The 27,710-nt window shown below is 35.4% G+C and overlaps 1 protein-coding gene and 1 long non-coding RNA gene across 2 annotated transcripts; both read right to left on the bottom strand.

Annotated features, from left to right (window-relative positions):
• Positions 1-282: 282 nt before the first annotated feature.
• Positions 283-2,428, bottom strand: LOC129875928 (uncharacterized). The gene is made up of 3 exons (XR_008763249.1): positions 2,138-2,428; positions 1,472-1,518; positions 283-477 (listed from the first exon to the last, which is right to left on the bottom strand). It is a non-coding gene; the product is annotated as an uncharacterized LOC129875928 (long non-coding RNA).
• A 21,911-nt stretch (positions 2,429-24,339) lies between these two features.
• On the bottom strand, positions 24,340-26,152 carry LOC129880470 (F-box protein At1g67340). Its single transcript, XM_055954509.1, has 3 exons — positions 25,815-26,152; positions 25,555-25,717; positions 24,340-25,463 (listed from the first exon to the last, which is right to left on the bottom strand). Exons 1-3 carry the CDS (start codon positions 26,066-26,068, stop codon positions 24,720-24,722), a joined length of 1,161 nt encoding a protein of 386 aa, XP_055810484.1. The 5' UTR covers positions 26,069-26,152; the 3' UTR covers positions 24,340-24,719.
• Between the last annotated feature and the right edge of the window lie 1,558 nt (positions 26,153-27,710).

The following is a 27,710-nucleotide window of genomic DNA, read 5'->3' as shown; positions in this document are numbered from 1 at the left end:
ATTGTGACTTGGATCAAGTGAAGTGCATCAAGGATGAGGAAGGTGAGATATTGGTGGACAAGACCTCCATTAAGCAAAGGTAGCAAGCTGTCACGACCCAACTCCGTAGGCCATGACTGGTGCCCGAGTTGGGCACCCATACGTACCCTTAGCCCCACTTAGTACATTAATCGAATAAACATAGGTAATGATCAAAAGGGATCTCTAAACAGATATAATGCACGAGGGCCGATAGGCCATCACGAAACACAAAAAACCCAAAACATATATACAAAACCCACATATCATGTCTACAGACCTCTACAGAATGATATCCTATTCATATAACGGGACAGGGCCCCGCCGTACCCCTGAACAACGTATATATATATACAACAGAAAGTGTCAGTACCAAAATAGGGCTCCGGACAAAGGAGCACTGTCGACCAACATGGTGGATGTCCTAAGCGAGCGGATCAGCAAACCAATCGTCTGTACCTGCGGGCATGTAACGCAGCCCCCAAAGAAAGGGGGTCAGTACGGAAAATGTACTGAGTATGTAAAGCATGGACTAAAATCAGTAAAGTCATTACCAGAGCAGAATGTGCAAAAATGAGCAAAATATCCAAAAATATCAAATGCTTATCAAACCACATATAATGGGTTGTAATAAGTAAAGTCATTACTGCAATAGAATGTACAAAACTGAGCAAAATGTCCGGAGATATCAAATGCTGATCAAAACCTCAGATAATGTATGCAGAAAAACATATGCCATATCCGGCCCCATTATGGAACTCGGTGAACAAATATGGTCGCCCTCCTGTCATTGGCGCCACAGCACAGCATAATACCAGAATAGGGAATATCTCCGTAACAAATCATATCATATCATATCAGATGGCCATATCAAATTATATCATATCATAAGCATATGTGTACATGGCACAGCATAACTCTGTGGCATAACATACACCACCCCATGTACATTTCATACCTGCCCCCTCACGTCGGGACACGGAGAACAATGCAGAGAAGTATGCACGATAACATATCCTGGCCCAGGCTCAGTGAAGGAAGCATTGAGGCATCCACGAGTGGAGTAGTGAGAAACTATATGCAATTTAAATCATATTTAAGACTCAATGGAATAATCAGAATGAGCTATCATTTAAAAATCGAGACGAGACTCATGTCAAGTACCTTTCGAAAGTTACCCTGGATTATATCAGAATAAATCTTCTGGAATCATATAGACGTATCGAAGCATAATAAAATACCTTTTGGAAATCAAGGAATTGGCCATCCTAATGGCTCTAGGAATAGGAACCTCTTTGAAATTATATAAAAGTCATATTTTTGTTTCATAAATACCATACCAAAACAAAGATTAGCTTTACATACTTATGTCAAAACATGAAAATCGAAAGAATATGCTTTACATACTTATGTCAAAAACATGCCAAAAGAAAGAAAGGTTCGCTTTACATACCTCTTACGGATTACTCTTAACTATGCTCGCCTCGTCGTCTCTTGAACCTATTTAACATGAAATTAATACTAAGGTTAATAAACTTTCACTTTCCAATTTCCAACTCTACACCCAAGTAACCATAGGAATCATTTCCTTATCTATGTCTCTCGACTAGTTTATTACTAGCTCCGAATCTACCAAAAATCGGGCAGCATCTCCCCTGTAACTTGAACATCCCCGAGTTTTCAACTCGGCCACCATGTCAACAACCATACCAACAACAACAGCCAGAAGTATGTATACAAGTAAATCACCTCAACTTTACACAATACAAGCTCTATACAACTCATTCCAAACTACGATACCAAAATAGAGTTTTTAATCTTTATTTCGTAAAATATGTAGTCATACCAAATGGAGGGTTGTGTGGCTGCAACCAGAAGCACCCACATCCATTTTTGAGTACTTTACAGCCCTGCAACACGCAATTAAACCACCACCAAATTGCAGCACCACAACAACAACACACTACGCGACTTCGATTTAACTACTACGACTTCCATTTAGTTTGTTTCCAACGTCAAACATCCTTATACATTTTTTTTCCACTTCCAGCATATTTTAAGACATGTAATATACTTCATAAAATCATCATAAAGTCCAGTTCAAAACAGAAAACTTTACCTTTCCCGAAATTCACCAAAACTCGCCAAAACTTGCCTCGGAATTTCCTTTAGCGCAGCTGAAACTTATGGACTGTTTGGTAATGTTTTGGGCTGCCTCAAACCATAAAATTTCATTACTAACATCTTCATAACATCATGGTATAGCTCATATAATTAATTCTTGGAACGGAATCGGAGAACTTACCTTTTTCTCCTCCCAAAATCGTAGCTCTTTCCTTCTTTCTACCTTAATTTCTCTTCTCTTCTCTTCTTTCTTTCTCTTGTAATTTCGTTTTGTTAGTCTTGAATTTTCTAGATAGGTGTGGAAATTAATGATTCATAATACTCATATATATATATACTACTTTAGGGGTGACACATGTCATCCCCCAAGTGGTGACACGTGTCAAGCACTAAGTGGCGACACATGTCAAGACCTAAGTGGTGACACGTGTCAAGATCTCATAGGTCCAACACACCCCTTTCCTCCAATCACGGGCTGCCATGTGGCATGTGGGGCCCACATGAGTCTTCTTGAAGACTTTGTGAAATTCCCATTTTACCCCTAGCCTTCCACAATATTACCATAGGCCACTTTGCGAATTTTCCTTTTTGCCCTTTGCCTTTTCCAATATTTCCACACTATTAATGATCATAAATAATATTAATATCCAACTTGTATATTAAATAAATTTTGGAAGATGGTCATTTCCTTAACTTTACCACAGCTACCCTAAAATATCCAACCGTATAAAATATGGGATATAACATTCTCTATGAGAAATTCCAATTTTTTTGCCCCTCACCTTTTATAATATTTCCAAGTTGAAATTCTAATTTAGTCAAAAGAATTTTGTATCCAACAAGATCAAACATAGCTTTGTCCTTGACTTGTTACCATTATCTCCAAAATATCCTAATGTACAAAATACGGGTTATAACACAAGCATACTTCCATAAACTCTTAAATGAAAAAGGGGACAAAGACATTGTGTTGGGGGATTTGGAGCACTTTGAAAGTCTCCTAGATTTTGGGCATAGGTATTTTAAGGTTGAGGAGATTAGACGTACTATTAGTCGGATAAGTAGGGGAAGAGAGACCTGACCCGATGAGATTCCAATTGAATTTTGGAAGAGAATTGACAAGGTAGGTATGGAGTGATTGACTAGGTTGTTTCATGCTATTTTTTAGATAGCTAAAATGCCCAAAAAATAGAGGTGGATCACAATGGTTACAATGTTATTTCTTGTGCGGAGACTGGTAGAGACATATATGGAAAGAAAAAGGGACCTTCATAATATGTTCATTGATCTTGAGAAGGCTTATGACAAAGCTATGAGGAATGTCCTCTAGAGGATTCTGGAGGCTAATGGTATCCTGATGGTGTATTTTAATGCGATAAGGGACATGTATGAAGGATCTAAGACTAGGGTGAGAACGATGGGAGGAGACACAGAGCATTTCCCTATTGAGATAGGGCAACATCAGGGATCAGTACTGAGCCCTTTTCTATTTGCCTTGGTGATGGATGAGCTGACACGGTCTATTCAGGAAGAGGTTCTATGGTGTATATTATTTACAGATGATATAGTACTGATTGATAAGACACGGGACATAGTTAACGATATGTTAGAGGTTTAGAGACAAACTCTGGAGTCCAATGGGTTCAAATTGAGCAGGACCAAAATAAAATATTTGGAGTGCAAATTCAGTGTTGCATTAGATGAAGTAAGCGTGGAAGTAAGGCTTTCCACTCAGCCTATTCCTAAGATAGAAAGCTTTAAATATCTTGGGTCTGTAATCTAGAGTAGTGGAAACATCAACAATGATGTCATGCATCGCATTGATGTAGCATAGACAAAATGGAGGTTTACCTCTGGAGTACTGTGTGATAAGACGTTCCACCTAAACTTAAAGATAAACTCTATACCATGTGATAAGACATTCCACCATCCTTGTTGTATATGGTGAAGTGCTGGCCAGTTAAGAACTCACATATTTAGAAGATGGATGTTGTAGAGATAAGGATGTTGAGATTGATGTGTGGCCATACTAAGAATGACAAAATTATGAATGAGAAAGCGAGACTGAGATGGTTTAGGCATGTATAGAGGAAGTACGTCGATGCTCCAGTGAGAAGGTGTGAGAGGTTGGATTTAGGGGGTACGTGGAGGTGTAGGGGTAGGAAGAAAAGTATTGGGGAGAGGTGATTACATAGGAAATGATGCAACTTCATATTACCAAGGACATAACTTTAGATAGGAAGAAGAGGAGCTCATGTATAAGGGTAGAAGGCTAGTAGGGGTAGAGTCTAGTATTTTCTTTTGATGATTTAGGGCATGTCATAAGACTAGTTGTTCCACTATTGTTGTGTTGTTATAGCTTTTCGATAATCATATTATTTTGTTATTGTTATTGTTTTTCTTTTAGACTTTACATTGCTTTTCTTTTTAGCCGTTATGCTTTTTCTACTGTTTTCTTCTTTCTTTACTTGGGTTTAATACACTTGAGTCGAGGGTCTTTTAGAAACAACATGTTTACCTCCATGAGGTATGGTAAGATCTATGTACACTCTATCCTCACCAAACCTCACTTTATGGGATTTCACTGGGTATGTTTTTGTTGTTATTGTTGTTGTTATAAATAATATAATGTAACTATTCTATTATTTTAAATAGTTATAATCATTTCAAAATTAAATAGTTAACAATACACTATATATATTGATAATTGACTCAAACTATTAAATTAATAAACATTGATGAAAAAAAATTTGAAAAAAAAACAATGACCCAGCCTGTTAAGCCCACTTGGCCTATAATGACCCTTTAGGTCATTTGCTTTATTTTCTGGTCTTTTCATCATTTGGAGTTTTTCTGTAGTGACCCCAAGTCATTTATGACTCATTTGGACTGATAGTTCAGTCACCTGATCATTTGAGTTTTATGTCCATTTGTGTGTTTTAGAGCTCTTGGAGTTTGAACAGTTGACAACGGTAAAAAATCCAAGAAAACAAACTCTGAATGGGATTCTGATGGCTCCATCAACTCTGAAATGGTTATTTTAGTCTAGTAGTATGGATGACTTGAGTCCCGAGGCTTTCAGTGCGAGTTTGAACCATTAGATATTTTAGCCTTTAAACTTTAATCTAAGTTTGACCTTGGTCAACATTCTTGGTAAACATTCTTGGATTGAAATTTTATCAGAGCAGTTAGCTTCAAAATATCGAGTTTGGTCTAGAATGACCTTTTATCTGCTTCTCGGGGCTTTCAGGCTAATTCTGAGGCCCCTTATAGAATTTGGATTTAAATAACACTTGGACGTGGGACCCACTTTTTGTCGAGATAATCTCGGATGGAAATTTTGACTGTGCCATTAAGTTTGGAACTTTGAATGTAGTTGGGATACCATAGTCCGTTTGCACACATGGGGTTTCAAATGAATCCCGAGCACCCTATCAGAGTATTTTCAACTCTGAAGTTCAACTGATGAATCCCTTGCTAGTTCATATTTATTTAGTCTCCATATTTGCGGACCAGGTCTTGCATTCACAGAGGGGGAGCTTGTTGCTCTTAGCATTCACGGACCAGGTTCCAACGTTCTCGGAGTAGGGTGGGGGTTTCTCTCCGCATTCGTGGACTAGGTCCCCTGTTCGCGGAGAAGGATCATGCTTTCTTCCACATTCACGAACCAAGTCCCACATTTACAAAGAAGGACACTTGAACCTGATCAAGGTTGATCTCCGCGTTTGCGGACCAGCTTCCAAGTTCACGGAGAAGACCCTTGACTGATATATATTTTTGTTCAACCCATTTTTCAGACATTCTCCAAAATTTCAAACTTTTATATCTCGATTTTATAGGTTCATTTTGGGTTATTCAAAGTTCAATATGTTTGAAAAGTTCATGGCTATGCATTGGAGTGCTTGGAGATCATCGGGGACTCAACGTTCGAGGTAAATTTCACCTTGAGAGGGTTGTCAGTCCTCTTTTCTTTAGCTTTAATGGTGAATTAATTACATAGGTCGATTTCTTTGTTTTCGAGCATTAAATTGTGTCATTGTTTGGAACATAAGTTCAGTAAGCTCAAATAAGGCTTTTCACGAAGCCAATTTTGGGATTCTCCCTGCGGGTCCCATAATTATATTTTATACCGAATTTTGGGTCCATCTCTAAATAATGTAATTTTGTGTCAAAATGTCCGTATTAATGTTGTGAACAATATTTTAATAGCGTAGAGGCAATTAGAGGTGATTCATAGATGGAAAACTTCACATAGGTAGACTCGGAGCGCGTGTGATTATCTTCGAGGTAGGTTACCGTCTCCCACTTTAATTGAGTTTTACTAAATACTATTTAGTATAAATTTCATGTAATTTTGGTTGGTACTTGCTGAGTTTAGGTTTTGCCTCCTTCCATTCCACTTTTTCAATTTTCGGTTGAGCCTTAGACCAACGTAGTCTAGTGGAATCCTTAGTTTAGGTTATGGACCTTGTTTGTGGTATTGGCTTAGCATTATTTTCCTTTATAGGATTGATATTCAGGGCCTTATGTTAGGGTTAAGCCTTAGATACTTTAGCATGTACTTTGTGCCCTTACATCTAGGTGTAGCTTTTGGTAGGGCTTATTTTGGATGATGTGCCTTATGCTAGTGCTTGAGACATTAGTGGCTCATTATAGCCATAGATTTTTCTTAGCGGTTCTCGGTTGTGAGCTAGAGTGGCATATTAGGAGATAGGCATTATTCCTAGTAATATTTCTCCCCTATTTGATTTTGATTCATTTCTCAATTAATTTGCTTTATGTTTAGTGGTAGAGTTGTGATGCCTTATTGACTAGTATTATATTGGTGGGCCCGAGGTCGTGTTTAAGGAATAATTAGATCCTAGGTTAGTTTTCTTTGCCTTGGTTGTGTGGTAAGACTTGGTATTACATTTATGAATGTGTGTACCTTGTTCGGATGTTGGTGATGGCATGCTTTCATTAATTGAACATTTTCACAGGTTTTATGGTATGATCCTGGTTCTCTCATTGGATTTTCACTACTATTTTTGAGAAGGCACATTCTCTCAGTTTTACTGTTTTAAAATTAGTTTTAATAGGAGTCATACCACCTGGATCATTTGGACACTGGTTTTCAAACTGATGAGGCATCGAGGACGTACTCTTATTCTACCGGCAATATCAGAGGCATCGTGGATGTACTCAGCATTTTATAGATATCTAGCACAGCATCACTCTTTTTCTACATTGGCTACAATAGGGGTGCTTTTAGAATGTACTTGACTATCTGATGCGGTGTTGCCCTTTTCTACATCGGCTTGGCTACTCACTCTATCTGGCCTAATTTATACCTAGGCAGTGTATACACAATTCCCAAATCCTTGATGGGTCCCTTTGATCGGTGCAACACTAAGCTGGATAAGGGAGCTGCATGGGTCCCACCAGGTAGGCTGAGAGCTAAGGTGGGTCTATACACTTAGTTATTAATGATCTCTGAGAGATACCAATGATGTTACTTGTTCTTACTACAAACTTGCATTCATACACATCGCATATCACCAATATGCTTATTTGCTATTTGGTCCCATGATTTTATGGGGGTCAAGGATATGTTTGTTATTATTTGTCCTTTCCAAGGGTATGGGCATCTGATCGGTTATTGTTGATTATAATTGTGCTTATCTTATGTTGTATTTTTAGTTGGTTAATAGGGGGTCTTAGTTTGGATTTGTTGTTGGTACTCCTTTCTAGTCTGAGTTGGATTGGTCCTTAGTTGACTATGTAATTAATGGTGAACGTCAATATTTCATTTACGATTAGTTTACTCCTATAGTGCTTCACTATTGTAAATAGGTTGTTGTCTTGCGATTTCAGGTACGTTCCTTGACTCTACTTCTTTTCTCTATGTATCCCATCTCTTCACTCTTATTTCCTGTTCTACTTTGTGTTAGCTCATGTTACTATCACGACCTAAGTTAGGCCATAGGCGTGACCCGGCGATTAGAATCCTGAAGGACTCCAACCAAGTCTCTTAGCATATCATAAATAAGCATACATAAGGTACTTAAAGTAATAAGACTAAATCATAGATGGAGAAGTAAAGTCTCAATAGGAATATCTCAAGAAAGGAGAGAACAACATCAATAATGCGACAACATAGACCTCATGAACATCTAACATGCCTCTACTAGCCTAGATGAAGGATTAAGACAAGCTCCTAGCTCACCCATGACAACATATAAAATTCATAAGAATGATGAAAAGATAAAAGTATTATCCTCGGAGCATGAGGACTCACCAACAAAAAGAAAGTAAAACTTAACTCTAGCCACAAGTGGGAGGTGCATGATGATTGTTGGACCCTACATTATGATACAATGTAGGCTAAAGTATGCGCTAGTACATGGAATGTGTTATGCGCTAGTACATGGAATGTGTTATGCGTTAGTACATGAAATGAACTAAGTATGTTAGAAGCATGCATGAATAATGATAATAGGACATAAGCAATATGAATATGGGATGCACGACCAATATCTTGAAACCATGAGTAAAATATGAAAACATTTGAATAACATCATAATACTATGGTCAATGCATTATAAACATCATAGGAACTTATAACATGGTATATATATATGGGTGGGATATTAGTTCATTTGGAGAGCCATAAGTCTATGTGAGAGACACCATGTGAGCTATAACATAAAATTTTAATGTAACTCCCATATCGGAAAGAGAGAGGCTACTTGCCTAGGTAGATTCTGTGATGCCTAAGTGTCACGACCCAACCTATTGGGCCATTTGGGGACCTACTCTAACACATCAATAGGAGAACCCTTACAAAACATCATGTGAAAGTTAGCAATTACCAAAATAATAGCCTTAAAAGTCAAAAATACAGCATAATTAAGTATTAAACTCTAAGGTTTATTACAAGAAAAAGTCTAATACTCCCAAGGATACTAGTCTAAATAGGTACAAGAGCTTCTAAAGATACAGAGTATAAATAAAAACAATACACAGCTCCCACCATAAGGAATGAAGAGTAGAAGTTGTTGGAGACTCATCTTCGTATTCACCTATGAAACATCATTGACCCTGAGACCAGACTATGTCAAGTGGCATATCAAGAGTAGTATCAGTACAAACAACACTTACTGGTAGGCATAATTGGTCAACTCGATACCCACCACATAATATAAAGAAATCAACAAGAAGAAGCATCCTTATAAGGAAATACACTCTGCAACCTTTATACATAAACTCTTGTCATTCTCATTAATCTCATTAAAATCATTCAAGCCTAACTCTCATCTCTTCTAGTTGGTCTGCTACCAACTCTAATCCAGATCAAGGTCTAGTCCTTTTATCACATAGATGAGGTTTTGAACTAAGGGGCTCATTAACTTTGTCTAACCAGTCTACTACATTTAGCTTTAACACCAACACCTGGCCCTAGAATAACTAGCATCTCACTCGAAAGAGGGAAACATGTCGGTAGAATAAGGCTCATATTCTAACTGCACTAGCCCATTGTGGCGGGACCTATCCCTCTCTAGCGGCCTCGCCATAGCGGGAAGGCAGAAGCTCTGAATTCTCTTCAAATCCCCCTTTAACATATGTGTCCATAGGACATCAGGAATACCTGACTTTAAGTTACTAATTTCATTTAACAATGCATGGATTGCTCTCCATTTATTTACCCACGACCTCATGCATATGAGGCAGATGTCTAGAAACCATAACATATCGAACGAGCATATACATGAATACATTATCAATTTATCATTTAGGGAAATATATAGTTTCACAATGTAAATCTTAGATACAACAGTCAACATGGTAACACTTGGACCTTTTGTCCTTTCATATCAATTATTACACACAATGGTTTTCTTATGGAACCCACACTCAAACTGCTAGTTTGTTGACATGACACCCAATCCAGTAGTTAGTATGTGTCAAAAGATGATATTCGATCAATATATGTGTTAGAATATGATACCTGATCTAATAGGTATGTTGTAACATGACACCCAATCCAATATATGTGTCAAAATGCGACACCCGATCCAATATCACAATCATAATGCGCAATCACAGTACATAATGAATAGTTCACATACTTGCACAATCAAGTAATCAGGCTCATTTCATGTTATTTTTCACAAATACTCATTTCATTAGTTTCATTCTATCTTTTCTTTCATTAACAATATTTCATCAAGCCTTCTTTATTTAAGGCATCACTTTGGGGTAGAGCGAGTTCAAGATTATGGATTTCACAATCATGAGATTGTAGACCCATCACAACAACATACCAATCATCCAACTATAATAATTAAATACATGGTAAACATCACAACATTACTCAGTCACTATTAAGGGTTTATCTAAAATATAGACTAAACCATAACCTACAGCCATAGGCAATCAAATAGGTTCATGGCATGAAATCTATCAATACTAAGTCATTCACATTCACTCTTTTATTTCATGATTCATATTACACAAGTAATTCACAAGGAATCAGCATAAACACACATAATTATCGATATAATCACATCCCTTTATATACATCAATAACTCATAACCCACAAGTGTCAAGATCTCCTAACAACCTAGCAATAGTCTACATTTAATCACGCAAGGGTCATTGGTCTTCTAAACAGTTTTTACCAAGGTTAATATTTAAATATTGGACATTTATCACTAGTTATATAATAATCATAATCCAAAACATACATTTCTACTCTAAACATCAACTGACAATCATTTAACCATCCAGACCTGAAGGCCTAGGCATGAAATCTCCCATCAATCTATATTATATTAAATAATGGGAATGGATTTATAACTACTGAATTAAGAAAATCTAGCCTACCTGGGAGCCAAGCAGTTGTATAAGGATTATAGCACGATTCCTAACTTTCGTAGGGAGAAACTATAGAGACGAGCCTGAAATTCATGAGTTGTAGCCTTCCTTGCCCTCAGAATCTCTTTTTCCCTTCTCTCCAAGCCTAGAACAGCCTGTTGGGGGTTCCTAGGGTAACTCTCATCTATTTTGGCACTTAGGAGAAGAATAAGATAATAAAAATACTCTCTTTTTTAACTTGTCCCATTGAATCCTGTTCTGGCGGCCAAATCCTCCGAACTCCGAATAAGAAAAAATTAGTGGCATTGGAAAAAAGACTCATATAAATTTAATTTGATATGGTCGTTTATAGTTGACCCTAGTTTGAACTTAGTCCCAAAACTAAATCTGAAAGACTCTTTCAACTCAACTTTGAGATAGAAGTATAGTACGACCTTAATTCACAACTAATGCACTCTCATACCAAAGAATTGATCCTAGTCTTATGACAAAAGAGATTAATATATATTTACTGCAGATATTTTTAGTAATGACCAACTAGGTCATTTCACTAAGTGGATTCACTAAGCTACTAAGGAATCAAGCCTCAACTATCGGGTGATCCTTTCTATGGAATCAAGCCTTACTAATGGTTGATCCTTCTTCCTACGGTGGCACATAGTTATGGAACAATGAAATTTCTACTAACGTTCTCATGCCTATATTAACGAGTGAGCCTCTACTATCCCAAGTTCCACTCGGTTCTAGGTCAACTCTCAACGGAATATCATACATAACATATATCATAAGCTTTGAAGATGGTAAGAATCTAGTAATACCAAGCTGATCACAACTTACTTGAAAATCATAAGAATAGCTCCTTCCACATATCATGACATCATAGCATGTTTATAAATATACTTTCTAATGCATTAAGATCATGATACGCTTGTTCATAGAAAATCATAAAAAATCTTCATGATAGCATATGTGTCCTAAAAATATGTGTCTGAAAAATCTATCAAGACCATTTTTAGAATGCTTAACCTTTTTATATCATATTTCAATCTCCAAATGCCTGGGATATTAAAAGTCCCCACCTCAAATTCCTCTTGGTGCTAATTCAACATCCCACAGAAAATATATCATTATCATAAATCATACTTGTCATAAATCACAAGCTTTTCATAAATCATAATTCATAAAACTTATTCATAAGAATAGCTCATTATCATGTGATTCATGTAATGTGGATGTAAGCCTTCCATATTTATGAATCTTATTCATAAAGAGTATGGTTAGGGTCTTAAGTTACCCTTTTTCATAAAACTTACTTGAACCCTTGAAATTTCATGATCATGACTTATACTTGAAATTAAGATGAAAATATAGACTTATAATCGGCTGACTTGGAAATCATCAAATTGAATTGAAAATACTAATTTATATCAAATCATACATAATTCATGAAAATAATATCAATTAAAAGTATAATTGAAAACACCCATCATCCATGTCATTAACCCTAAAGAGTAGTGTAGAAAAAATCATAGAAAAACTCTTCAATTCCATGCAATAATCATTAATTCATATTAAAATAGATTCATTATCAAAATTTAAATCATAATTCATGTAATTGGAATTGATATCATCAAACTCATAAAAATACATACTTGAATTAATTGAAAAGGAAGAGAATTTGTTGGGATCCATGAGTGAAAGGTACCATTGGATGAATGCTCACATACCTTGAATGAGAATCTAGAAGAAACTTGAAGAATTATGGGATTTTGGTGAAGAACTTAAGAGAGTTGTTTGATTGTCTTCAATGATTATTTGAGAGCCTTTGTAGAGAGAGAATTATTTGCAATAGATGAATTGTGAAAGAATGAGGGAGAATAGGGGTTCAAGGTAGTTAATAGGATTGGATTTAGTCCTAAAAACATCCAGGCTCATTAAGTAATAGGTAGGAAAAATTCTAAGGTGCCCTTACTTAAAAATTAATTTCAGACAAAAATAACACCCAGGTCCACGGCGTGGACCTTCTCCCCAGATTGGATTTCCAAAAGTTCGCGATGCGATGACATCACAGCCTCTTCTGTTTCAAAATTTACCTGAATCAAATACCTCCTCATGTAGTTGCTCCCTGTGTCTATTTTTCATAAATTTTCTTGTTACATGGAATAATACAAGTTAGAATGTTACAGGGTATTACATTATCTTCCCCTTGGGAACATTCATCCTAGAATAAGGTAGAACTAGCTTGAGTAGAGTGGAGCGTATAGCTAACAACCCAACGTGAATGCAATAATACAATTTAAACATCATTTAAGATTGAGTTCATGAGCATGCATGCATGTAATAAGACATAGAGAGGTTGGAACATAGGAGTTTGGAGTATTTGAGCATGAATAGCAAAATACCTTCAGCCGAAATGAAAGGAAAGAGATAAGGATATATTTTCATCATGTCCGCTTCTGCTTCCCATGTAGCACTTTCAACTTCTTGGTTCCTCCATAAGACTTTAACAGATACAACTTTTTTTCTCAACCTTTTAACTTGACGGTCCAAAATTTCAACTGAAACCTCCTCATAAGTCAAGTTTTTCTCAACACTCATGCTTTCCAAAGGTACAATGGCATTGGGATCACCAACACATTTCCTCAATATTGATATATGGAATGTCGGATGAACTGAGGCTAACTCCAATGGAAAATCAAGTTCATTGTCCACCTTACCAATAGGCCTTAGGATCTTATAAGGGCCTACATACCGAGACTAAGCTTCCCCTTCTTTCCTAAATACATTACCCATTTCATGGGCAAAATATTCAAGTAAAACTCAATCTTCCACATTGAAATCTAGTTCTCTTCTTCTATCTTCCAAATAAGACTTTCGACTACTTTGGGCAGCCCTTAACCTCTCTTGAGTAAGTTTGACCTTTTCCAAGGCCTCAAACACTAATTCAGGCCCTAACAAGGAACCTTTTCCCCTTAAAACCATCTAATAGGTGATCAGCACCTTGTTCTATACAAGGCTTTACTTAAAATCATTTCTCTTAGTTCCACAACATTTGAAACACATTATCGACCTTGTTAATGAAGTACACCATCCCCCCTTGTGAGAAAACCTCAATCTTTTTATCAGCCACCAATTTCTTTACTCAACTAAGATGGAATCCATGTCTTACCTTACCTTTTCATCCGCTACTAATGATGATTCCGGTCCATTTTGAACAAAAATACCACCCTTATTACGGATATTCAACCATACCCCCAAATGGGCCAATTAGTGCATATCTTTAACTAACTCTTTTTTGTCATCTTCAATATAAGCAATACTATTCATGGATCACCAACTAAGAGCATCGCGATATTTGATTTATTAGGATGGTACAATATACTCATATCATAATTCTTTAATAGTTCAAGCCACCTCATATACCTAAGGTTCAAGTCCATTTGGCTCGACACATATTGCAAGCTTTTGTGATAGATAAATATGTCAGCATGCATGTCATGGCAAAATGTTTGATCTTATAAAACCCTTATCTAATAAATCTTTAAATTGTTCTTCATGTAAGACCCTGAAAGTTGAAAAAATGGAACCAAGGAGAAATTCCTCAAAATATTGACTGGATTTAATATTACGACTCACTCTAGACTCGTAGAGGATTTTATGACTCATAGAGATGAGTCGTAGAGGGATTCTTTGCACTTTTCCAGAAACACTCTCAGGTGAGGTCCTATGACTCAACAGGAAGAGTCGTCGTCCTGTTCAAGAGTGGTAAGGATGACTCATACACAAAGTTTAGAGACCCTCAACTTGAAGGTTTTCATACCCTACAGGATGAGTCATGTTCATGACTCGTAGTCCAGATGATGAGTCAGAGACACAACTCATAGGGAAGAATCATAGACCTAAAATCAGGGTCTTCTCAGAAGCCTACACGACGACTCAAGTCTATGATTCATAGACTTAAGGACGACTTGTAAAAGCTGACTCATAGATTAAAAATCCTCATTTAATGAAGGGAAATCTGATCTTTTTCAAAATTTTGGTTCAATGAACCTAGACACTTTTATGGCCAAGTTCAAAGTTTATAAAATATCAATTCTTCAAAATTCCCCCTATTCTAATTCATTCACCAAAATTCTCCTAAGGAAAGACTAAAGGATTCTCTCAAGCTCTCCTTCAAATTTCAATCTAAGGTTTCAATTTCACCAAGGTTCTTCTTCAATTTCAAGTTGATATAATCAAGGTATATGGGGATTGAATTATGGTTCCCTTTCACCCACGGAGTCCCAAGGTTTTCTCAAACTTTTTTGCAAATATCAATTATTTATTAATCCTAGTTTTGATGAATTGCATTAAGATGATTTAATTTTATTTTTGATGATTACCAATGATCATTACAAGCATGTTTCTACATGAATTGTATGATTTCAAGTTGAATTATGAATGTCCATGCATACAGTTATTTTCAATTATGATTATGAGATTCAATGATGATATACATAAGTTTGATTATGAGATTAATGATTTTCGAAGAAAAGCTTGTATTAATGAAGTTGAGATTATAATTTAATGATAAAAGTTATGATTATGATCCAAGAAGGTTATTATGGTGTAATACGTACAAGTTTCACATAATTATGTTTAAGATGGTGATAAGGACAATTCTCACTGAATCTATGGATTCTTATGAATCACTAAGTTAATGAACTACTCTAATGATTATTTTCATGATGAAGTTAATGATTATACTTCTATGTTTTGATAAATTTCGTTGGGATATTGACTAAGCACCGAGAGGACTTATAGGTGGGGTTCTGTCCAGTAATATAGTTAGTTACCCAAGAAAATACTAGTAGCAACCTACAGTTCCAAACTACGTTTTTCCCGTAACTTGCCTTCATGGCTTAGATAGTGGATCCACATATAGCTATTGAGTTAAATTTGGTTTTCATACAGTCTAGCTTGGCAAGTGGCCTCACTCTTCTCGATGTGGGAGTTACATTGGATTCCATATTATAGCTCGCATGGTCTTAAGATGTCGGTTAAAGGTATTATCCCACACAAGTTGAATGCCAAGATATGAGATTTGCTATGAAGTTTTATGATACATTGACTATAAGTTTTCATATGTTTTCAAATGCTCTTAAGGTTTACTCATGTTCATTATGATTGGTCATGTATCTTATGCCATATTATTCATATCTTATTACTTACTCATGCATAAATCACATACTTAGTACCTTCTATGTACTAACGCATAGAAAAGTTGATTTCGGTGTCGAAAGAAGATCAATACCGAAATCAACTTTTCTTTTGGGAGGAATATCGGGCAAATCATCTGAAAATTCATTTACAATAGGAACCAACTTGATAGTAGAAACTTCAGAATTTGTATCTCTAACCCACACTAAATTATAAATACACCCCTTCAAAATCATTTTCTTGGCTTTTAGGCATGATATGAACCGACCCCTAAATACCAAATCACTACCCTTCCACTCAAGAACTGACTCATTAGGATATTGAAATTTTACCATACGGATTCTACAATCAATAGATTCATAAGAAGCATGTGGCCAATCCATGCCAAGAATGACATTAAAATTGGTCCTATCAAGTTCAATAAGATCACATGGAATTATTTTATGCAAGACCAACACGAGATAGTTTCTATAGACTTTCTTGGCTAGAACTGAATCACCAACAGGGTACAAACTAAAAAAAGTTCTAGCAAGATTTTAGGACACATATCAAATCATATAGCAAGGTAAGGAGTAACAAAAGATAATTTGTCACCCAGATCAAGTAAAGCATAAACATCAAAGTCAAAGACTTTCAACATACTGGATGAAGTACCCTACTGGGTTAGGAAATCTGAAGAATCACTAGGCTCAACCTGATGACGAATCTCCCTTTCCTTCTTAGAAGCCACTGGACAATCCCTCCTCTTATGTCCATTCTTACTATAATCAACTTCTTATACTGGCCAAGCACTTTTCTAAATGATTTTTACCACACCAGTAGCACAAGAGTAGGATCTTCCTTTCCATCACTCTTCCTCGAGTACGAACCAGATGTTTTTCCTTTTGACATTCTCTGATGGTTAAAGTCATTTCCTCTCCTAACATTCCTTTTGCAATATTTTCTTTTCTTCACATTGTGTTCACGGGAGTTACTATTTACTAATTCAATTGAGTGGTCACAGCCCAAGCCAATAACAAGATGGCATCATAAAACTCTGCATTAGAGATATTGCCACTTGAGGTTGGGTCAACCGGAGCGGAAAGGCTACCATATGATTAATCTTCTGGATGCTCTCTTTTTGATTAAACATATTCTGAAATGCATAGGACACGAGTTAAAATGGATCCATATAAAATTCAACTCTATTGCATGATTAGATCATGAAAGAAGTGAATATTTCCTAAAATGCCTTATAGCTTCCTCTTCATAAATGTGGCCCACTTTACACCCATGAATAAATCTCTACTTGACGTGGCATGTTAGATTCCCTAGGACACTTCAAAACCTTATGCTCTAATACTAAGTTTGTCATGACCCAAGTTAGGCGCTAGGTGTGACACAACGATTAGGATTCTTAAAGAAACCCCAACTAAGCATCTCAGCATATCATAAGCATACATAAGATAACAAATAAATAGAAACTCATAAATGCCTAAGAACATAGCATAGCTAGAATGAATTAAGACAACATAGACTCCATACACATATCCAACACATGAACTAACATATGTAGGACATATAGTCTAATAATGACAAAAAAAGGAAGGATAGGCTCGGCTAGCCCTTAAAGCATGAGGACTCACCATACAATCTTTAATAGATCACCAACTAGCCATGAGAATAAGATGGAGCGTCCATCCCTACATTATGATATAATGTAGGCAATGAAGTATGCATTAGGACGCTTGAATGTACAAAGTATGTAGGCAATGTAATACATAGTAAACTCATGTTGTGCAAATGACCATTCCAAATAGCTTGTTAAAAAGGTAGTCAAATCATAAGTAGACATGAGAAAATTCAATGCACAATAAACCATAAGAGTATCACGTAGAAGTAAAGGATAGGATTAGTTATTTAAAACATCATAAGGGACCATACATATATGGGATATAATCGTAACAGACAATAAAACTATGTAAGCTATAACATGGAATTCTGATGTAAATCCCACATCGATAAGAGAGAGGTTACTTGCCAAAGTAGACTATGTATCATCATCATCTTCAAGTGCTCTATATGGATCCACTATCTAGGTCATAAAGGCAAACCTACAGTGGCAATGTAGTTAAGGGACTAGAGATTGCTACTAAGGACCCCTTAGGTTGATTTTCCACCTCAAAGTCCTCTCGGTGCTAAGTCAACATCCCACATAAAATATATCATTATCATAAATCATACTTGTCATAAATCACAGACTTTTCATAAATCATAATTCATAAAACTTGTTCATAAGAATATCTCATTATCATGTGATTCATGTAATGTGGTTGTAAGTCTTCCATCATTACGAATCTTATTCATAAAGAGTATCGTTAGGATCTTAAGTCACTCTTTTTGATAAAACTTGCTTGAACCCTTGTAGTTTTGTGATCATGACTTATACTTGAAATTAAGGTAAAAACATGGACTCATAATCGATTGACTCAGAAATCATCAAATTTAATTAAAAATATGCATAATCATGTAGTTTATATCAAATTATACATAACATGAAAATATTATCAATTGAATGTATAATTGAAAATATCCATCATTTATGTCATGAACCCTAAAGAATAGTGTAGGAAAATTCATAGAAAAACTCTTCAATTCTATGCAATAATCATTAATTCATATTAAAATAGATTCATAATCATAATTTAAATCATAATTCATGTAATTGAAATTGAGATCATCAAACCCATAAAAATACATACTTGAATTGATTGAAAAAAATGAGAATTTGTTGGGCTCTATGGGTGAAAGTTACCTTTGGATAAATGTCCATATACCTTGAATGAGAATCTAGAAGAAACTCGAAGAAGTATGAAATTTTGGTAAAGAACTTGAGATAATTGTTTGATTGTCCTCGATGATTATTTGAGAGCCTTTGTAGAGAGAGAATTGTTTGAGATATATAAATTGTGAAAGAATGAAGAGAATAGGGGTTTAGGGTAGTTAATAGGGTCGGATTTAGTCCTAAAAAGGTCCAGGTTCATTAACTAATAGGTAGGAAAAATTCTAAGGTGCCCTCACTTAAAAACTGAATTTGAACAAAAATAATACTCTAGGTCTGCGACACGGACCTTCTCCTCAGATTGCATTTTCTTAACTCCGCAACATGGGGAAATAGTAAACTCTTCTGTCTCAAAATTTACCAAAATCAAAAATACCTCCTCAATTCTGCGATGCTCCCTGTGTCCATTTTTTCGCGAATTTTCTTGTTTCATGGAATAATCTAAGTTAGAATATTACGAGATATTACAGCAGGCCAGCAACCAGTCCTTGACTATGAAGCATTTGAATCAGGCCGCTCGAAATGTTGAACTTCGCTCCAGGAGGTAATGGAGGTAACGCAATGGCATCAGTAGTTCTGCTGGTGTCATGGTTAACCCCATAGTTATTCCATATGCTGAATTCAGGTCGTTGTCTGGGTGGAGTGTGTTCTCTTACTAATGATTGGTTGCGGTGAACATTCTGTAGTGGATGTTATGTAGGATTTTGATGTATGTTCTCTCCTTCCATTCTGAGCCATTCTGTGACTTCTAATCAATTTCGTGCCCACCATTGTCTGCCATACTTCGTAGTGCTCTCTAAATTTCAGAATTAAATAAAATCAGGGGAATGCCTTGACTTCGCATATTTGGCATGCACTAGAATTTAATCCTCTTTCAGCACAAACAAGAAGAAAAGAAAAGGTAAAATTAAGAAATAATGACTACAAATTAAATAATAAGAATTAATCTAATCTAAGAGCGGATTCCCCGCAACGGCACCAAAATTTGACACACCCAAATTACACCTTCCTAAAGAAGTATAAAGAGGTCATTGACTAAATATAGAACCTCATGGAGGTTAGGATCGATCCCACGAGGAATATAGTTTAGACTTAGATTAATCGTTTATTTTTTGTGTTCGTAATCGGATTATTTCCTTAAAGGAGGGTTTTTGTATAAAAATAATTAATTGATTCGATTGCAAGTATCAAGTAACAAAGTAACAATTTAATATGATTAATTCAATAAGAGAAGAAACTAGGGTGTATGTGTTCCCATGAATCCTTAATTATGTAGAACCTTTTATTAGTAATCCCTTTTTAATGTGTTACATGCAGAATCGGTAAGTTAATTTCACCTAGGTCCTTGATCCGACAAATAAGTGATTATCACCACGCAACTTGATTCATCTACGGATGTATGCTTTACTAACCCGTACCAGCGATCCCAGATTAGCTATCCCTTGATTCGTTCAAGCTATTAGATGTGGGTTGATAGCCTCAAATCTCATTGTTAATCCTTTTTTCATCAATTACCTCTTTGATCCGGCAAGTAAGGATAAGACAAGTTCTAACACGGGCCCTCGTTAAGAAGCAATCAAAACGAAAGGAAAAAACAATACATTTTTTTTGTAATTTGAAGGACCCATTGGGTCATATTTATTTAAATATAATACATGCATGCACATTATTCAAAAATTATATTTTATTAAGTCTACGTTGTTAATTCTTCGTGGTACCATAATTGTGGATTTAGCTACTCATAATCGAGTTATCACAATTCATAATAATGTGATTCAAATAATTCATGTACTTACAATAAAGAGTATGAAAATCAAAAGGCTTCAATTGAATCAGAATGTAAACGTCGATGACAAAAATTCACGAATTCAAAAATTAAAGCCAAAAGTAGTTTATGCTTATTCCTAAACCCAAAATCGTGCATAATACAATAAAAAACCCAAAAAATTTATTTATAGACAACTAATTCTAATTAAAATAAAACTAGGAAAATCGGGTAATTTAGGTCGGTTAAGGTTCTACGACTTGTTCTTACGGATCATAGATATTTAAACGAGTCGTAGACCTGGCTCGTAACACAGCTTCAAGTCAGTCGTCAACTTTTTCCGGGGGACTTTCTATGGCTCGTAACAACTTCTACAGTTCATAGACTCAATCGTAGGCCAAGTCCTTCTAAACTTCAGTCACTGCTCAGCTTCTACGGTTGGTCCTACAGCTCGTAGACCTCCTCGTAACTCTTGACTTGCCTCAGTTGTTTGATCAACTCTTCTATGACTTCCATCTACAGCTCGTAGAAGTTTCTACGGCTCGTAGGTTGGCATCGTCACTGCTCTCATTCAGCTACTAGTTCACTGTGTTTTCTTCTGTTAATGCAACGACTTATTTTCTTGCAAAATAAACACAAACAACATCAAATCTACTAACAAATGCTTAAAAGACATGCAATTTTTTAAGTTTTAAGCTAACCAATACCGTAAATCCAGGGTACATCAAACTCACATTACATGATTAGAGGAAGTCCTAGAGTGTTTTATTTCTCAAAATCAATCAAAATTGAAATAGGATAATACAATTCGACTAAAATATGTATTCATAAAGTTTATGCATTTTGACCTATGACCACCAGATAGAGTCTCTATGTTGGCTGTATATCAAATATGAAAGCTTAAAACAAAAATCTACAGCTGATACACTCATGATATATGATTGATATATCCCTGATATATAACTGATATACACCTACTATAATGTCTGTTGGTCATGTATTGTCAACATATAATCTGTATGTCCCATGTACGGCTGTAGAGTCCTCCTTTCAGTAGCTACGATCTTGATACTTCCATCTAATGTTTGATATACAGCTCATATATCACTTATACATTTCATAGATCCTATACATAGATCGTATTCAGATATAAGATCATTATTGTACGTGGACACCTTTTGGTAAATCGTACATAATATTTTGTTCACAACTCAGATTGACCTGGTCTTTATATGGTTGGAAAGTTATTTTAGAGATAGTTACAACTTTCATGTCCAGAGTATTCGCAGATTCACTATCAATTAATAAATATACGTGCTTGTATTGAGGCTTTGTGCAAACTCAATAAGAACTTTTGATTTTAAGTACATTTTTTCAGCTTATATATAACTAAATGCAAACACTCTATTTGGTATTATATATGGAAAGTCATAATATTAGCAATGCAAGGGATGTTAATATATACATTAGCTAGTTAAAAATAATATATTCTCTTTTTATTCGATTGAATAATTTTTTAAATAAATATATTGAAGCTCCCAATTATTAAAAAAATATATTATAATAATCAAATCGATTAAACTTTGAAAGCCAGTATATTTAGATTTGACGAGTAATATATTCAAATATTGAAACAATACTATCTTTTAAGTCTTTATGATCGGCGCAAAAGTGTGAACAATCTCACTAATTATATATATATATATATATATATACAGAGAGTACTTTACATATCACTAATTCAACGATGTGGTAGATGTAAACATTTAGTGTTAGTAGTTGCTAAGGCATTAAATGAAGGATAGAGAGAGGGAAAAAAAAGTAAGAATTGTTAGGGGAAATGGGAGCAGAAACTCAACCTTACTCCTAAAAGGAGTGAAGTTAACAAGTCAATTTCCATATTGTTGTTTCTCCATGTTTAGCATTGGCATGTCCTCAACTTTCACAACCACTTTCTGTTGAGGGAAAACATTATATTTCATCTCCAACCAACAAACCTATCTGAGGTTAGACATCATATATATTGGACCACTCCACCACCCTTCTATTTATATATACAACATGTCATACTTGTTATTATTGTTCATAATAAGAATTGAGAATAAGTGCACCTCCACCATGTGCTGTTCTAATTTTTCTTGACTTTGTTAACCCTTTTTTTTCTTGGTTTTAACTTTTATTTAATGATACTAGCTAGGTACGTAAAAGCATTTATATTATCAAGTCAGTTTAGAGATAATTGAGATTACTGCTTTGAAAGCAATGTAATTTACTTGCTACCACATGTCAAAAAAATATATACTGTAATTTACTTGCTACCACATGCCAAAAAAAATATATAGTTATGGTGGAATTGTTTTCGTGGTTAGCTAGTTTGTATATATCAAAGTCCTATGTTTTGTTTTTGCCTTTGTAAACTCAGGGAAAAAAGTACTTCCCAACTTTGCTTTCTTTCTAGTCGTTTTTTTTTTTAATTTTTCATCTTTTTCTTTGGTCAATCTCTTATTCTGACATTATTTGGCCCTAGTATTCTGACAGTATTTGACCAAATACAGAAAAAGGAGGGAAAAAGAATTAAGAAGTTGAAAAATCACAAGACAAAGAAATGTCCACTCTTCATTGCCTCACATGTATAAAGATAAAAGGGCTTTCTTCATTTGCCATGTTGGTTTTCTTTTTCCTTTTTTGGGGTGGGGGCTTACTGGTAAGCTTCTCCACTCCTGTCAATATGAACACTTGGGTTTGAATGTAAATCAAAACAAGAGGCGTTTATTCAAATAAAGGACTTGAAGGGATGCCTTAGTACTTTATTACTAGTACAAATTGCAGGTTTTCTAATTGAAACATTAAATATTAATAAATAGATGCTAGTTCACTATTTCGAATATTGTTCGCCCTTAATTAAGAAAAAAACAAACAATTTGCTCTAGCACGTACTCGAATAGGATTTCAAGATTAAAAAAGTATTATTCACTAAACGTTTCGTGCACATTCTTTTGAAAGTATGGGGTAGAAAGGATTCTGCTATACAACGTAAACATTATATTATCGTGTATGTGGCAAGCACAAACAAGAACGCAATCAACCATTGAATGAGTCAAGACTAGTTCAATCGAAGTTATTATTCGGACATACCAAACTATAGATATCGGAAACAATCTATCTATACTGACATGATTACTAGCAGTCAGGCTCCAACATCTCACAGATTCAAATAAAATTTTAAACTAAACATAAAGCTTAGAGAAAAGAATGTATAGTACCTCCACTAAACTACTAGAAAAGAAAGCACAATGAAATTTTGAATTTTGCTTTTGCTGTTTCACATGTAAAAAAAAAATTCATGACTTTTTCCAACTTTTAGCCTTTCACCTAAAGCCAAGACAAACTTCTACTTGCAATATATTTGTTGTAGTTGGTTCTTCTTAAGCAAATCTCTCATCACCTAATATCTTCCTCTTTTCCTAGCTCCTACTCACTCTTTTTAACATAGATATATATATATTATTTTTCTTGAAAGAAAAATCATGAACAGCTGTAATGAATTGGCCCACATTTCATGTAAATTTAAAGAGAAGTTGAATGAAGAATAGAGTTATCATTTGGTCGGGAGGCAACCATAAAGAGAAGCCATCATCATATTCCCCATCACATAATGCCCATTCATTTCTATTCTTTTTCTAACTGGAAAATTAAAAAAGAAAGACTGTCTAATTTAATATTTAAAAACTTCAGAATGTTGTCCTGTTCATACGTCCGAATTTTTTACTTTGTTCTATACAAAAATACTGACCATAATTATATTCCATTATCCTCCTCCCAAAAATTAGCCTTCTTTCTTTCTTTTTTTAACTTTTTTACTTGCCAGTAAAATTTTAAGACTCACGTGCCGTTACCGTCACCTTCACAGTCAAGCACACTGTTCCTGTCGCCGTTTAACTGTCCACCATATTCTGATCCTCGCCGCCAATTTCGCCGTTAGCGTTACCGTCATTTTCTCCGTCTTCGTCAATCCATCTCTCTACCGGTGTACACTCTGCCTTGTGACGCATCTTCCAATCAAGCGCCTGGCAAGCGCGTGAGCAATAGTTAACCGTACCACAAACAGAGCATCGACGGAATTCGTGCCTCCTACTTTCGGGTCTTCCACAACCCGCATGGGAACAAAGTCGGAGCCCCGAACCCGGTACTCCACCTTTTGAAGAAAACCATTCCGTCAAAAATACATTTGCTGGGTGAGCTTCCGGAGCAGGAACATTACACCCGAAATCACTGAGTAATGGGCACCCGCTACCTGCTGCGTGCCGGTGATGAGGGAGTGGGTTCCACGTCAGCCACCCGCCGGAGGTCAGAGCTGAAGGCGTCATCGACAAAACGGCAGCAAGCTCACGCGCGTTGGCTTGGACGAGGAATCGCCGACCCTCAGCGATGTTTTGCTTCACGCCGTACCCATCTTGAAGGCAGTGACCAAGTTCTCTCAAAGCATCGATGTGCCCCAAGAAGGCAGCGCGTGCACAGAGAGCAACTCCGGCGCGAAGGTCCTTGTCGTTCTTTGAACCACCGCTACCGTTGAACTGGATAACGGCGAGAGAATAAAGCGACGGTGCGTGAGAGCTAATAGCCGCCTTCGCCATCAAGGACGCGCCACTTCCTCGATTTTGTAAACAGTAGAATCGAATCTGTGTCCCAACAATAAAAATTGCACTTATTAGATATATAAAATATAATTCCCCATTAATTAAATGCTACTTAATAGATATAAATACTAACCATGCCAAGGGTGTAACAAGCTTCAACATTTCCGGCATCGGCGCATTGTTTGAGAAAGCGTTGAGCAGATTCCGACCAGTTTTGGGCTTTCACGGCTATCATTTTTTGAGAAGCTTTAGATAATACAAGCGAATGGTGACCTAACCCATTTAGCCTTTTGCATCTGCATATCAAACCAATAAGATGGGAATTTTAGTTTTGGGTAAAAAAATACTTTTTTTAATTTAAAGGAAAAGATAAAAAGAGGATTTGGAACATACGTAATCAAAACGTTAACAAAATCAGCGGGCGATGTAGCAGAAGAAGTGAGCTTGCAGAGAATAGAGAGTACGAGATCATCAGGCAAAGAATCAAATAGATCAGGATGATGACCAGTGACCTCCGGCGAAAGTTTAGATCTTTTCCGACGACCGATATGGTCTCCGACGCCGGAAAAATCATTTCTTCTCTTGACAAGTCTGTTTTCTATACACATGTTTACTTTCGGATAACAAAACCCTCTCCTTGTTCTCATTCCTTTACACAGAGAGAGAGAGATAGAGAGCACTTTATTTATATAAAGAGAGAAGGGTAAAACAAACAAACACCGACGACGACAAAAGCCGAATGCTCTGTGTGTGTATATATATATACACACACACACACACAACTCAGGACCCAGGCCCAGGATTAGGGGCAACTCGAAATGACTTAAATACCCCTTCAAGTTTGTCTCTAGTTTTGAAGATAATGAAAAGTTGGTCAAACGGCGCTGACCAGATCCGTCGTCGAGGACGCTTGCTTTAATTTATTTATTTGCTTTCCTTCTATGCATACTCCGAAAAGGTTAAAAAGTAAATGGAAAAACTCACTGTACAAAAAAACAATTGAATAATAACTCACTCTCCTTACTGTAATCTTCAATTTTTACAAAAAGAGAAACAAAGTAATTAGATGTATAATTACAAAGATGAAGACAAAAAGGCAACACAAGAATTGCTTTGTGTTATCTTTTTCCTAACAAACTTATTATTCCTTGTTTAATCGTAATGACTAAAAAATACTGGATTTTTCATCCTATGATAAAAACTGGAGCTACTATGTTGTTTAAGTAGAGATTCTAGGAAGGAGAAAGGGCAGTTGTTGTTCTGTTTGTTCGTTTTAATTTCTACAGGGTTTGTTTTAAAAGCAGTTAATTTTGTTGTGATTAACTTAATTATGCAACTAATTACGGTTGTTTCTAAAAACAGTTAATTTTGTGTTAATTAACTTATATACGGTTGTTTTAATTTCTACGTTGTTTTAAAAGCCGTTAATTTTGTTGTCATTAAATTAAATTTTTGAATTTGGAATAATGTATCTATGGTAGCGCGTCAATCCTACGAATAAAGGCAAAGTAGAGAAAGTGAGGAACACGTGCAGTGGATGAGAGTGGGGAATATTTGTAACAAAATTCAGGTAGCGAATGAACGACCCATCCACTTTAAAGGTCAAAGGTGGTGATTTCAGCAATTTCATAACTTCTTACTGCTATTTTGTATTTACTTGCCTTCTCATTTTACGTTACACATGCTATTCATTTCTTTTTGATGAATTTTAACATATTAATTTCATTCTATGTTTTTTACCAATACAAGTAAAAAATATTGAATAAGTGAAAGAAAATGTTAATCTTTTTATTAGCACTAAAACATATTCAATAAGTGAAAGAAAATGTTAATCTTTTTATTAGCACTAAAACAATATTGTGTACAATGCTTAACCTATCATGAAATAGTTTGTAGTTCACGTTAGAGTAAAATCTCATTAAATTAATATAGATGAAATCATTAAATATTATTATTTCGTATAAGTATTATTTAATCGATAAAGAGTGTTTTGAGATTCAATAAAGGTTAATTTTAATTACATCAAAATCATTGTATCTTACTAATTTATGTATCATATTTATTGAATTCACATAAAAAGATTACTTTAATATACATAAAGTACAATGAATATATCAAAATCGTTGTATCTTACTAAATTATGTATCATATTTATTGAATTCATATAAAAAATAAATTCATTATACATAAAGTACAATGTATGTGTATGATTCATTGTAATATATTTTTTTGTTAAATAATTCATTGTAAGTAAATTCAAGAATTCAATAATTCATTTGTAAAAATAAA

Source organism: Solanum dulcamara, chromosome 2 (genome assembly GCF_947179165.1).
Source record: "Solanum dulcamara chromosome 2, daSolDulc1.2, whole genome shotgun sequence".
In the NCBI taxonomy this organism is placed as follows: Eukaryota; Viridiplantae; Streptophyta; class Magnoliopsida; order Solanales; family Solanaceae; genus Solanum; species Solanum dulcamara.
The sequence above is the reverse complement of the archived record's forward strand: the minus strand, read 5'-3'. Positions and strand labels throughout refer to the sequence as shown.

Bases quoted from the DNA above. Each gene is read 5' to 3' on its own strand.
- LOC129880470 (XM_055954509.1), bottom strand. From the start codon at position 26,068: ATGAGAACAAGGAGAGGGTTTTGTTATCCGAAAGTAAACATGTGTATA. The intron at 25,718-25,814 runs GTATGTTCCAAA...TTTGATATGCAG, and splicing joins TTTGTTAACGTTTTGATTAC to ATGCAAAAGGCTAAATGGGT. The intron at 25,464-25,554 runs GTTAGTATTTAT...GTTGGGACACAG, and splicing joins CTTGTTACACCCTTGGCATG to ATTCGATTCTACTGTTTACA.